General features: G+C 37.7%; 1 protein-coding gene across 4 annotated transcripts in view; it reads left to right on the forward strand.

The window, feature by feature from the left end:
- Positions 1 to 14835, forward strand: part of arhgap4b (Rho GTPase activating protein 4b) — a 35362-nt gene extending 20527 nt beyond the window's left edge. For 3 of the 4 annotated variants that reach the window (XM_067371822.1, XM_067371824.1, XM_067371821.1), the window contains 11 exons: positions 2979 to 3039; positions 3346 to 3423; positions 4091 to 4219; positions 4613 to 4718; positions 4822 to 5052; positions 7150 to 7205; positions 7417 to 7588; positions 7758 to 7853; positions 7950 to 8132; positions 11052 to 11133; positions 12779 to 14834. In XM_067371822.1, coding sequence (XP_067227923.1) covers positions 2979 to 3039; positions 3346 to 3423; positions 4091 to 4219; positions 4613 to 4718; positions 4822 to 5052; positions 7150 to 7205; positions 7417 to 7588; positions 7758 to 7853; positions 7950 to 8132; positions 11052 to 11133; positions 12779 to 12985 — 1401 coding nt within the window. In that variant the 3' untranslated portion in view covers positions 12986 to 14834. Of the gene's footprint in view, positions 1 to 2978; positions 3040 to 3345; positions 3424 to 4090; positions 4220 to 4612; positions 4719 to 4821; positions 5053 to 7149; positions 7206 to 7416; positions 7589 to 7757; positions 7854 to 7949; positions 8133 to 11051; positions 11134 to 12778 lie in introns of all 4 variants that reach the window. The other variant, XM_067371825.1, reaches the window with a different exon arrangement.
- The last annotated feature ends 2 nt before the right edge of the window (positions 14836 to 14837 follow it).

Genomic DNA, 14837 nt, shown 5'->3' on the forward strand with positions numbered 1-14837 from the left:
TGGTTGCTTTACTAGGAATTCACTTATTAAACATATTTTCTCTTAAAGATTAAGTTCAAATTACACTTGTGGCTTCTACAGAAGTATAGATTGCTTTTTATTTTGTCTAAAAATCTATATGGAGAAAATGAATGGGATTTTATTAGCATCATATGATACCTCATTTGGCTAACTCTCATTTGCTCTGCTGACTTCGTGTTTTACAAGATTAAGCCTCAGAGCGGTTTCAAGATGTAGCCCTCTGATAAGCACTGGGGAACTCCAGACTTCACACTTTCAAGTTTTTTGAGCTCATACCCTAGCGGTTACCATAGAACTGTTACAATAGAGCTCATGACAGCTAGAGTATAAGATCAGCTAAATTCTGCACCATCTAAGAGCTGACATTATTGCTTTCCGCCTTATCTGCACTTGATATCCTTGGCTCATTAGCAGTGTCCTTAGAAGATCACCTACACCAGTTCACCCTGCTGAAAAGACCAGCATGCAATTGGGTGATTGACAAATAATGTTCATAAACCATTTTATTTATAAATATATAAGGGACAGTATATATTTAGATATGTTTTTAAACTTTTTTTTTTCAACATTTAACCCAAAAATGAAAATTCTGTTATCATTTACCCACCCTCAAGTTGTTCCAAACCTGTATGAATTTCTTTCATCTGTTTAACTCAAAATAAGATATCTGGAAGAATGTTGGTAACTAAACAGCATAATATTTTTTTTCCATACTATGGCTACAGCCAACTGTTTGGTTACCAACATTCTTCCAAATATCTTATTTTGTGTTAAACAAATGAAAGAAACTTTACGTAGTTCTGCAATTTTTTCTGAGCTTTCCATTTCTATGCTATTCAAGGGTGATTAATGTTGGTCTGAGCACAACAAACATTGTGCATAGGTCAAATTGGTCAACCAGCATGGTCTTTCTGGTGAAGCTGGTCAGCAAGAGTAATATTGCTGGTTAAACAGTCTATTGGGGAAGCCAGCATCCACCAGACAGCATATGCTGGTGAGCAGTCACGCTAGTGGTTTCAGCAGGGTGCTCTCTATTCTCTGAGATTCCCACCGTGAGTCTTTCTGTCCCTCTCTATTCCTGGGAGCTCAGGCCTGTAGAGCACTGCTCTGCCATCTGGCTCTCTGCACTATTAGAAACTCCTTCCTTCTTCCCTCGTCCACTCACTTCCATTCTCTCACACTTTTATTCTCTTGTGGTGAAGTGTCTAACAGTTTCTGCTACATCCTGCATTAGCAATGGCTGGTGTATCTCTTCATCTTAAGTGGACAGTAAATCTATGAGATGTGCACTCTCATTACACCGCTAATAATTGGATAATGCAGTCAGGGCCACAGAACTGCTTTGCCAACAACACTTTTTTTTTTTTTTTGGCTTGATTGGTTGATCAATGGGTGCAGCCCAGTAAAATGGACATTTTTCTGGCAAAGTGGATTTAAATCAGGTTGAGGAACATTGTTGGTATCGAGCTATGCTACCATGTTGTTTCTGTCACTAAAAGACTGTATATCCCTTAACGAGCATAGTTTTGTGTCCTATATTGACGAATTTCCCATTGAAACAAGATGTTTGGGTGAGATAGGTTGAATGTGTTTTTATGACAAATGATAAAATGTTATGATAAATTATCAAAATCTAATTTGAATTTAGATTTTTTTTAAATGCACATTAGCTTATGTTGCATCAAGCATTTAAAATTTACAACATTGCATAAAAATTTTGCATTGCTCTGAACAAAAATGGCAGACAGGTTGAATGAAAATCCACTCTCGGACAGTAGATGGCGCTTATGAAACTTGAACTTTATTTAGTGTGTAATATTGCTGTTTGAGCATGAAAAAGGGCTGCAAAGTTACAAAGCACAAAGTCCACTCCAAGCTCCCTGAAATTCCTCAACTGTAGCCTTAAGTTTTTTTTTTCTGCGAACAAACACGTCACAAAATATTCCTCATTTAAATAATTCCCGCACAGGGCAAAAAATGGCGTCTGGTTGGGTTTCGTTAGTAGTGTGTTGAAACTTGCGGTTATGGTAAGGGGCGTGACATTTCCGAAACACGCTCAAAGCAGTTGATCAATCACAACAAATTGGCATAAAATGGCCTTTTTAAGGCCAGTTGAGACTAACTTTGCTTAATGCTGGATATTTTTTAACGTGAGTTTCTCAAATCGTGGTTATCAAATATGGTTTTAATGATCATTAAAATATGAAATGCTACAGTTTTATATTTTATCACGGTTTATCATCAAACTGATAAACTACCCTAATTATAACTGTCTTTACTGCAACTTTTGATCAGTTTAATGCATCCATGCCCAAAACACCAACAACAGTAGTGTGTATATATCTACTAAAAGTGTATTTTGGCAACGTCCAGGAGTACACTAGCATATAACTAACAAAAATCTAATTTTGATTTTATGCTGCCTTTAAGCCCATTATTCTTGTCTAGCCAGTTCTACATTAAAACAGAGCATCCCTGACATGTTGCTTTTCATCTAAACTCCTTGTTCTCTGTTTTTGTCTTTCTCCCATACCCCAATTTTTCTTCCCTTTTTCTGACTGCTTTTGCTTTTGTTTGCTTTTATGTCATTCTCTCCCTATTTTTCATATTACACACTCCTTCTGGTCATGCCACACAATCTGCTCCTCCTTTATATGTCCCTCCTGTCTCTTTCTTTCCTTGCTTGGCTGGCTGTGACTGTAGAAGGAGGAGGCGGATGTCGAGGACTCAGGTACAGCTGTTTCCCCTGTCATGCATGCATCTATGTGCATCTGTTTGTGTTGGTAAATTTATTTCTGTGCTCTCTGCACTTTTTGTCTCTCTCTTGGCACATTATGTTTACTATACTTAATATTTATATTTGTTTTATTTCTTTCATTATTGATTCCTATACAACTCTGTTCCCATCCAGATGCGTAATTATTATTCCCAATTTCCTTTCATTTTCTTTCAATCAGAGCTCTGGGCAACAGATCCCCCTGGTGGTGGAGAGCTGCATTCGCTTCATCAATCTGCACGGTAAAAATGTCAATTGCAAGACAATCCATTATTATAGTTACATTATAGTTATAGTCATATAGTCATTTTTCCTCATTAAATACATTTTATACATAATGAAACAAAATACATGTTAAAATATGTTTGAAATGATTTCCAGTCACACATGATGAAGACTACAGTCATATATCAATATCAGTAGCCTTATAAAGGGAAAATTATTCATAGCTGACTGCTAATAGAACGGTGTAACTTTAATGTTGGTAGTATTAATGTAAACAAGTGAGTATTTATGGATGTGTGATTATAAATGTGATGTTTTCTCAGGTCTGCATCATGAAGGCATTTTTAGAGTTCCTGGATCGCAGACTGAAGTCAATCTTATCAGGGATGCCTTTGAAAGAGGTACGATCATGTTAAAATTGATGAATACAGGTGTATTAACATAAGAATGCAACATGAAGTAATGCACATTTGTCTGGTTATTATCGCAAAATAAAAATAAATCACTCTGACAGTGTTTATATTGCAATAGTGACCGACTAAATGTATGTTTTGGGGTTAGTAAGAAATTTTTTATTCTTTTATTCATTAAATTGATCAAAAGTGACTGTAAAGACATTTATAATGTTACAAAAGATTTCTATTTCAAATAAATGCTGTCAATCAAAGAATCCTGAGAAAAATGTATCACGGTTTCCACAAAAATGTTAAAAACTTTTAACATTGATAGTAAAAGTAAAAGAGCAGCAAATCAGCATATTAGAATGATTTCTGAAGGATCATGTGACACTGAAGACTGGAGTAATGATGCTGAAAATTCAGCTTTGATCACAAGAATAAATTACATTTTATTATTATTATTATTATGTATTTTTGATACATAAGAGACTTGAGCATAAGAGACTTCTTTCAAAAACATTTAAAAATCTTGCCGACCCCAAACGTTTGAACTTTTGGTAGTGTATATTATCTGATTTTTATATACAAATCCACCTTTTTTTTCAGTCTCTTGTCTGTTTTCTCTTCTCGCTGACTGTTCTTCTCTTTTTTTTTTTTTTTGATTTCGCAGGAGAGGACCCACTCACCGACAGTGAGAGTGACATTGATTCAGTGGCAGGGGTTCTGAAATTGTATTTCAGAGGTCTAGAGAAAGCTCTGTTCCCCGAGGAGAGTTTTAGCCAGCTCATGGAGTGTGTCCGTAAGAGGCCTTTTCATGTGTTTTCTCTGCTTCTGTTTTATTGTGTGTTTGTGTGCATATTCAGTCACCCCCAAAAAAGTATTTGGACATTTAATTTGCATTAGACATCTCAACATATTAATTGCCATTTTGCAGTTAATTTTAACCAACCGGTCACAAGGTAGCACCATTTCAAAGTTTGGCAGACGTAAGCTTTTTTTTAAAGAAATAAATTAATACTTTGCTTTAAATTGATCAAAATTGACAAAAACATTTAAAATATCCTACTGACCCCAATCTTTTGAATGCTAATGTATTTTGCTTTAATGCAGTTAATTTAATAAGTTACTGTTTTTTGAATATCTTGAAGTCCAGTGTGTTGACTAAATTTCATTAACTCTGTGTCTCTTGCAGAGATGGAGAACATGACAGAAAAAGTAGCGCAGATAAAGACGATAGTCTCTTCCTTCCACAAACCCGTCGTCATAGTAATGCGTTATCTCTTCGCCTTCCTTCACCAGTGAGTCCAGCTCTCTTTTTCTTAAAGCACTCGTAATCGTTCCAAACCTGATTATGGTGTGCAGTGATACAGTCTGTAACCTCTTTTGTTTGTGTCTGTTCAGTGTCTCTCAGTACAGTGATGAGAACATGATGCAGCCGTATAACCTGGCTGTTTGCTTCGGCCCCAGTCTGCTCAGAGGGGTGGAGATGGGTGGTGATGAAGTGACCCTGGCACCTCAGATCAATGACCTTGTCAAGACCATGATCCTCCATCACGAGAACATTTTCCCAGGGCCATCCGAGCTCCCAGGCCCCGTCTATGAGAAATGCATGACTCTGGAGCAGGAGTACTGGTGAGTCTTAAGGCCTTGATATACTCACGGCGTATCTTTGTTTAGGACTAAAAGGAAGTTTGAAACACCTGAGCATTATTATACTGTTAGCGTACTTCTCCATGCCACTCGCATTTCTCAGAGCAGTGTTTAGATGAAAATGTAAATATGGACTGCAAAAACGACAGCGGTGAGAAAATAGCCGTTAGTAAAGCATGTGATCAGAGCGTTATATACTAGTCGACTAGTAGTCGTTCATTTAAGCAATTAGTCGACTAATCATGTGTTTATTTTAATAAACCATATAAATCATAATAATGAGCCTTTTAATCGCCTAGGCTATAATACATAGCCTAATCAGTGTTCAAATGCACGCATAAAGCTCGCAGCAGCGCAGTGGCAAATGTATTGATTATGAATGTGGTGTGAAAAACAGAAGACTGTCTGAACATTTGAATCATTTATTGATCAACTAGTGTTTTGTGTGTTTTCGGCTGCAGAGGTGAAGTCGATGATGCTGACTCATCATCTCCGTAATAGTGGATGCGCCTATATCCACATTTCATATGGATTAGCCTACATAATTTGTTATAGATTTGAATTGCTTCATTTGAAAGTAGACATTTCAGGGCATTCAGGGTAGCATTGTTGCCTCACAGCAAGAAGGTCACCGGTTCAAGCCCCAGCTGAGCTAGGAATCTGTATGGAGTTTGCATGTTATCCCCGTGTCAGCGTGGGTTTCCTCCGTGTGCTCCGGTTTCCCCCACAATCCAAAAACATGCAGGTTAGGTGGATTGGATATGCCAAATTTGAGTGTGTGAGTGTATGAATGTGTCCAACTAGTTCTGGGTTGTGTCAGGAAGGGCATCCGGCAATAAAACCTGTGCCAAATCAAGTGTGTGTGAAGCAGACCCTGCAAGTGAGCGGAAATGTAAGCAGGAATAATGCTAAGGAAAGAGAGATTTAAAAGTAGACATTTAAAGCTTTCCATAGATATATTTCTCATGTCTGTGAGGCAAGTATATGCAGAGTTTTGGCTCATTTTTGTGACGTGCTCAAGTTCACTTGAGATGGAGATGGCAAAAAACACATCCTGTTCATTTGTTATTGTGAGTTTACACAAATAAAAGCATTTACAGTTTCGAATGTTGGATTATTCTTATCTGTATGACCAAAAATGACAGAGTATTTTAAATTAAATGCAAGTGATCGCACAGGCGCAGTAAGCGTGCTCTGCACACAAACATTTGGATATGCGCCAAATAATAGCGCACGCTTATCTAGGTTAATGTTAGAATGAGCTAGCCATATTTGAGGTCGATAAATGATAGGTGAATGTTTGGATTTCCTGCCGTTAATCATCTGTCCATCAAAGACTGTGTGATTTCGCCACTTCCTGTGGAGGTTTTTTTTTTTTTTAATGACTAACCAACTAATACCAATTTTGGTCGTCTAAGCATCTTCTCATTGACTAATGGTTAGTCGACTATTAGGGGGCAGCCCTTAACACTTAACACTATACACTTAATAAAATGTATTGCTTTAAAGCAAGCAACTTTATAGAATTAAACATGAAAAAAACAGTGTCTCTTTAAATTAGAATTACAACTTAAATTTCCACTATAAAGCAGTGTGTTCTTATTTTTACTCACGTCTGACCTAAGCACACTGAACAAAAGAGATGAACTGGAAATTTTGGAAAAGATTTCCATGTCAAAGAGCCACACTCACTTAGTATATAATTGACACAGACCAATCGTAGTTCGAATGTGTTTACCAGGCAGAGCGAATTTTTTTTTTTTTTTGAAAGTTTGCTTTGGTGAGCTGTTTCAAACTCCAAAAAAAATGTTGTTTTGGCCTGTTTTTGTTTTAAATGACATCACACCAGTTTGTTTTTCAATTTGGCTTGAAGTATATCAGGGCCTTTAGAGGGTTATTTAATCCAAAAATAACAATTCTGTCATCATTTCCCCAACCTCATGTTGTTTCAAACCCTTTTGCTGTTGTTTTTGGGTCTCACACAACAAAATCCTAATTTTTAAAGAATAGTTAGCTGTTCTTGCCAGGATTTTTCTAATGTTTTTTTAACTTTTAAGTAACGCCAACCCCTTTTTCCAGTGAACCCATCACAGAGGAGGGCGAGGGAGAAGCTGAACATCTTCCCAGTGAAGATGGTAAGAAAATACAACATATATCATGCCAATTTATTTCTAAACTTTTTAAGTTTTAATAATTTAATAATCTAAATGTGTCCATGTGTGTTCTATGTTGGGTTTTTGTATGCTGTTGTGCATTGTGGACATTCCATGTTGGATTTTGGCATATGTGGCATTTTTGTTGCTATGCTTTGTGTTGCATGTTTGTATGTGTGCATTGTATGACCAGAGTGCGAGGCTGTGGCCATGTTTGATTATGTTGCACGCTCTGCAGCCGAGCTGTCATTCAAGCAGGGTGACCACCTCCTACTACACAGCAAGGCCTCACCTGATTGGTGGAGAGGGGAAATAGGAGGAATGAGAGGCCTGATCCCCCATAAGTACATCAGTATGGTAGAGGGGTGAGATCATATTTACCATAAACTTGAACTACATTGCATTGATGTTACTATTACAGTAGCTGTTTCAAAACCTAGTCGAAGTTTTAATGCCTTGTTACACAGACAGCATTCATAACCTTACCAATAGCTTTGGTACTGTAACCTCATCTTGTTGTCTGCTCATCCTCAGGGCGGAGCGTAAGGAACGAGGGAAGAAGGAAGACAGCAGAGGGGGAAGCACAGGAAACCTTGCAGAAGAACAGCAGCAGTCTGAACACAGCACCCGGTACATTCTCTCAGACCGCTTGTAATAATGCACCATGGATGATCTACACAGACCCACTGAGAACTTATTTGTATCGTGTTCGCTGTCGTTCCCCAGAATGAGAGTGAACAGTGACAGCGCTTCTTTGCCCTGCCGGCAGAGGACGGGCAGCGGAGGCAGCAATATAGTTGGAGGCAGCAGTGGGAATGTGAGCCCCATACGGAAGCTCACCCTGCAGGTGCCCGAGGGACGACTCATCCTTCCTCCTCAGTCAACTGCAGTTGGACGTCAATTCTCAGGGTAGGAGAACCGAATGTGTTGTTTTGATGGTACCAGATGCTGAAAGTCAGATGTATGAGACGTGATCTGAGTATATGATCACCATTAAACTTCAATGAGCTTACAGAATTATTTTAGAGATTACAAAAATGATGTTTCAGGATGTTCACACTTGGCATGTTTGGTTCAATTAAAACGAACCCTAGTTCATTTGATTAAGTGTGAACGCTGCCATCTGAACCCTGGTGCACACCAAACAAGCAGTGAAAAGGTCCGCTACCAAATGAACTCTGGAATTAAATATGAATGCAAAATGGACCAAAGACATGTAAACAAACCAAAAACAGACATGATGTCTCAAGATTTGACCCTAAAAAGGACAGGAAGCTCAAGCGTACCTGTTTTTTCTTGTCATAGTTGCAATGTGTCCATTACACTTCAGTACAGGCATGAGAACCACGTCTCCTTACAGTAGATTTTTGTTTGTGTGTGTGATGCAGGAGTGATTCCTGCCTCTGTTTTGACTCCTTTACACATTTTATAAGCTCTTCATGAGTTCTCAGCTGATCAAAATACCATCATACAGTGGTGGTCAAAATTATTGGCACCCTTGGTAAATATGATCAAAGATGACTATAAAAATAAATCTGCATTGTTTATCCTTTTTATCTTTAATTTGTAAAATTAGCAAAAATATAACCTTTCATTGAAGGAAAAGAATTTTAAGTGGGGGGGGGGAAACACATTATGAAATAAATGTTTTTCTCCAAAACACGTTGGCCACAATTATTGGCACCCCTAGAATTTTTTATGAGTAAAATATCTCTGAAGAATATTCCCATTCATATTTACATTTCTTTTTAGCACACCAGGGTGATCATAAACATGAAATTGTCCAGCCATGACTTCCTGTTCCACAGGAGGATAAACATGAGGAAACACAAAGGCCAAATTCCCTTAATCATTCATCACAATGAGTAAAACCAAAGAATATAGTTCTGATGTGCTGCAAAAGATTGATGAGCTTCACAAAATAGAAAGTGGCTGTAAGAAAATAGCTAAAGCATTGAAAATCCCCATTTCCACCATCAGGGCAATAATTGAGAAGTTCCAATCAACTAAACATGTTACAAATCTGCCTGGAAGAGGACATGTGTCTAAATCATCCTAATGCACGGTGAGGAGGAAAGTTTGAGTGAACAAAGACTCTCCAAAGATCACAGCTGGAGAATTGCAGAGATTAGTTGAGTCTTGAAAGTCTCAGAAAGCCTAATAAAATGATGAAACAGCACCTACATCCTCACAAGTTGTTCGGGAGGGTTTCAAGAAAAATCCTCTGCTTTCATCCAGAAACAATCTCCAGCATATTCAGTTGTCAGACAAGACTGGAACTTCAAACGGGACCAGCTTCTATGGTCAGATGAAACTAAAAAAAGAGATTTATGGCAGCAAACCCACCAGATGGGTTTGGTGCACACATGGATAAAAAGTACCCCATGCCCACGGTTAAATATACTGCTGGATCTTTAATGTTGTGGGCCTATTTTTCTGCTGGAGGTCAAATACCAACAAATAAAAATTAAAAACCTGACCACTTCTGCTAGAAATCTTATAATGGGCCTTGGTTGGATCTTCCATCAGGACAATGATCCAAAACAAACATCAAAACCAACACAAAAAAGTGTCACTGAGCACAAAATGAAGCTTCTGCCATGGTCCCCTGACCTTAACCCTAAAGAAAATGAGTGAAGTGAACTGAAGAGAAGAAGCACCAACATGGAGCTGGAATCTGAAGGATCTGGCGATATTCTGTATGAAGGAATGATCTCTGATCCCTTATCAGGTGTTCTCCAAACCCATCAGGCATTATAGGTGAAGACTCAGAGCTGTTATCTTGGCAAAAGGAGGTTGCAAAAAAAAAGTATTGAATAAAAGGGTGCCAATAATTGTGGCCAACGTGTTTTGGAGAAAAACATTTATAAAACACATAATGTGATTTCCCCCCCCCTAAACACACACTTTCAATTCTTTCAATTTTCAATTCAATGAAAGGTTAGATTTTTGCTAATTTTATGAATTAAAGTTCCAAAGGATAAACAATGCAGATTTATTTTTATAATAATCTTTAATCATATTTACCAAGGGTGCCAATAATACTGACCACCATTATATGTAGGCTATACACACATACAATGAACACATTTAGCCCAGTACACAGCATTGTTTTGGATGTTCAGTCAGTTCCATTGCAAAATATACATCATAAAAGCTGACCAATCAGGTTATGAATGCATCCCTATCACTTTAGGTTGAGTATCTTTAGGTTCAGTGTTAAAATGCCAATGTGAACGCTAAAGGACTAAATGTTATTATTTGGGGGGGTCTGGACCAAACGAACCAAGTGAACCAAGTGTGAAAAGTTTATTTTTTAAAGTAATTAATACTTTTATTCAGCAAGGATGCATTAAGTTGATCAAGTGACCGCTGAACCATTTATAATGTTTCTATTTCAAATGAATGCTGTTCTTTTGAACTTTCTGTTCATCAAATAATCTAGAAAAAATGTTTCAAAAAATATAAAAAAATATTAAGCAGCACAAATATGTTCATCATTAATAATAAGATGAAATGTTCTTGAGCAGCATATTGGAATGATTTCTGAAGGATCATGTGACACTGAACACTGGAGTAATGATGCTTTGCCATCACAGGAATATATTATTAAGTATTAAAATAGAAAACATTTTAAATTGTAAAAATATTCCACAATATTACAGTTTTTCCTGTATTTTTGTTCAAATGATTGTAGCCTTGGTGAGCATAAGAGACCGATCCTTGAACTTTTGAATGGTAGTGTATGTTTTTGTACGTAATTGAATATTTTTTTCATCAATAACCTTCATTCATCATTCCCTTCTCTGTGCCTTTGTTTCTCTTCAGTCATCAAGAGCGTAGGCACACTTTGGACAGTCTGAGGCCAGTAGGAGGAGCAGCAGAGAGACAGACAGTACATATCGACAAGGTCTGATTCTCATACTGACATTTCATGGACATTTCTATAACGGATTTACATTTTTGTAGTTATGAATGATGACCTAAAATATTTTATCATGTAGAAACTGCTAAGAAAATACTAAAATTGTATTTATGGAGTTTAATTATTAATTCTAGATTATTTTAATATATTTCCACTCTATAAATAAAAAAATGTTTGAAACATTACAGTAGAAGTACCAAAAATATCTTGCCTTTGAATAATACTTGGACAATGGGGGATTTGAGTCAAAAAGGCTCAAAACCACTGATTTAAAGGGCACCTATTATGCCCCTTTTTACAAGATGTAATATTGGTCTTGGGTGTCCCCAGAATGTATTTGTGAAGTTTCAGCACTAAATACCCCACAGTTAATTTATTATAACCATTTGAAAATGTCATTTTTGGGGCCTGTTTTAAAAAGAGCTTTTTTGGTGTGTACCACCTTAAATATAAATGAGCTGCATATTCCCGCCCTGCCTTTGGATGAGGGCGTAACTTACATACCTATGGCAATAAACAGTCGGTGAAGCAGAATGGCTGAGAGTGAGAGACCCGCTGTTTTGTATGGCATTCAGCCGTACATGTTTGAACCGGAATCAGACCCAGATGATGAAGAGACTCTGGAAGAAGAAACACAATTGAGAATGGAGCAGGACGTCTCTGAATGGTTATTTGATACATTTATGTACTTATAGAGTTTTAATTGTGCCCCTTTTGCAATTATGGATGTGCAACACACACACACACACACACACACACACACACACTGTGATAACGTTCGTGCAATTTTTTGAAACTACCAACACAAATACTGTGATAACGTTTGCTAAGTACGTTAGATACACACTATACGAACAAGGTTTAAATTATATACACAGACATTCTACGACGACGACAACAACTTTAGACGCATTTGTTATTGAATTGGCTGAAATCGATTGAAATGACCATTTGCTCAAAAAACATTAATACACTTACTTCTTCTGGAGGTGACGTTGGATCGCGAACAGTAGGCAACGATCCACACTTGAGGATTAACTGTGAAGCAAGACCTGCTTTGAATTGACCCTCGTTCTCAAAACAGTCAGTCAGAAAATGATTCGCTCAAACATAAACGTATTTTGGAATTTTGAGTGGCGCCTTTCCTTCGTAAATAAAATCCATCCACTGCGTTTTCAGTGGCTCTGATGTCGGAAGTAAGTGAAAACTACTATGTTCATTATTACATCCCACAACAGAACACTTATGTTTCTTAGGAGACATTACCGGCTGTCGTTGAAACAATGGAGGATGGTTGACAGATCACCGACTGCGGGGTCTATGCCAAAACCAGATTGTCAATCAAACCACGTGGGTGGGGCTTAGCGCAATTCTACGTCACAGTGAGAGCAATCTTAGAACAGGGCGTTCTGAGACAGTGCTTATGAATTATTGAGATTGTAAAAAAACCACTGAGTGGATTTTTCTCATTCTAGGGTGGTTTTGCTCACACACTGCCAACACACATTTATGGTCAAACAGCATGTAAAAGTGAATTTTGCATAACAGGTGCCCTTTAAATCTATGAATTTGATGGTCTAGTACATGATGGAAGTCCCAATGTTTTAATACGATTCTCTCTTTCTCATAGGAGGTCAGTCGCCAGATGAACTCAGTGTTTAAGGAGCTGTTGTCCCGTCAACCTCCTCTGGAAATCTCGGGTTCGAGCGTTCCTCCCTCCTCTCCCCCTACATCTGTCCCTTCGGTTCCCTCCGCTGCCGCTCGACCTCCGGTGAAGAAGGGAGGCTTCGGCCTGCGCAGCAGAGGCCTCTTCAAACCCCAAGACCAACAGGACTGAGGGAGAGGAAGAGATGAAATATGAGTGAATCTGAGTATGAGTGTTGGGGGAACAGCAAACTCATCACAGATATGAATATATTTTTCCAGACATCCAATATATGGTTCTCTTTACGCCTTATTAACTAAACCGTATTCAAAAAGATTTCCGTTGACAGTAATTAATTATGGTTTTGTTTCGTGTGAGACCAAGTCATTGATCCTATTATTGGTTGTATTTGTGTTTTACTAGCTTTGACAACAGTTAATCTGGTCCTCGGTCAAGAATTTCCTACTTCCCGTCTGATCATTCATTGCAGTGATGTCCAATGTGTCTGATGTTTTAGACTGTAGTGTAGGCTGTGTTCTTTTGGAGAAACATAACTATCTGCTGATGATGTATTCTTGGATTCCCTCAAAGCACATAGATTCTGCTCAGCAAGTGAATTGTGGGAATGACGTCCATGACAGAGTCCACACTGTTATTTTAGATATAGACGAGTCACCCTGAATGTAGCAAGAGATTCATGAAGGCCAATGTTACATTCAGATGTTTGCGAACTAAGAGTTCTACTTCATTATTGGAGTTTTTCTTATTCAGTTTTAAATGTTTTTTGCTGCTTTTTAATATTATGCATTACTCAAGTAGTTCAAGGTACAACATGAATATTAACATGCTCCAGTTTTTCATTTTTAGAAGATTCATTTAGGGTTTTTTTTTTGTATCATTTGCTATTTAACTTTTTTTTTTACATCTTATTGCATTACTTTTTTTTCTTCTTTTTTTTTAAACAATGATTTGCATTACAATGGATTATTCTTTAAAAAGCATTCTGTCGTAAAGGAATCAGCACATATGCATGCAATGTGCTGGGATGGTCTCGCGTGGGAACAGGTGGGACGGCCAAAATAAGCACAGCTCTGTAGCCTTTTTTATCCCGCTGGCTCCATATGAAAACTGAAAAGACAACTGTGAAGATAAGTGCCACCAAACACTCAGAACAGCTCAGGAACTGTCCAACAGAGAAGTGACTGGAGAAAAGATCAAACTGTGAAAAGGCACATGTCACAGGAAGTACAATGGCACTCGCTTCCTTTTCACTGCACATTAATGCCTCTGGTTACTGGTCTCCCTCGACTTCCACCCCATCACCCATGCCTTCCCTTTAGCAGTGTGTTTCTCTTGTAGATGATGTCATCATTGATATGTGGATTACAATATTATCAAAATAAATTATAGATTCTAAAATACTGCCGGCTTGCCAAATATTTCATGCATAATAATTACTTCTAAAATGTTATATAATAAATGCTATAATAGTATATAGATACTATTAATATATTAAAGGTGCAGTGTGTAAATTTTAGTGGCATCTAGTGGTGAGGTTGCGAAGTGTCATAACCATTTGTTAAACAGTGCTTATTTTTTGTGATTTTCCAAAAGGCCATGTGAAAAATGCATAGGCTTTCGATCGAAGGAACCTGTGCTCCCTTAACTTCCGGGTTGGCCTACAAAAACACGTCATCTCTGATGTACTCTATGAGGTTTCTTCTTCTAACAAAGAATAAACTTATAAAAAACCACAGCTACTCCTACTACTACTACTATTTCATGTGTATTCAACGTAGTGACGATGCAAGCTGCCTCTACAAACACGAGCAGTTTAGAAGAACAACAACAAAGTAACAAAACGCACTTTGTAGAGTGTTTGTCCGTTTAGGGCTGCTGTAGAAACATGCCGGTGCAAAATGGTGACTTAACATGTAAGGGGACCCGAGGTGTAGATAGAAATGGCTCATTCTAAGGCAATAAAAAATAACGGTTCATTATGTAAGATCTTTATACTGAAAACATTATGTATATTATATTGCAT

Source organism: Chanodichthys erythropterus, chromosome 20 (assembly GCF_024489055.1).
Source record: "Chanodichthys erythropterus isolate Z2021 chromosome 20, ASM2448905v1, whole genome shotgun sequence".
Classification (NCBI taxonomy): Eukaryota; Metazoa; Chordata; class Actinopteri; order Cypriniformes; family Xenocyprididae; genus Chanodichthys; species Chanodichthys erythropterus.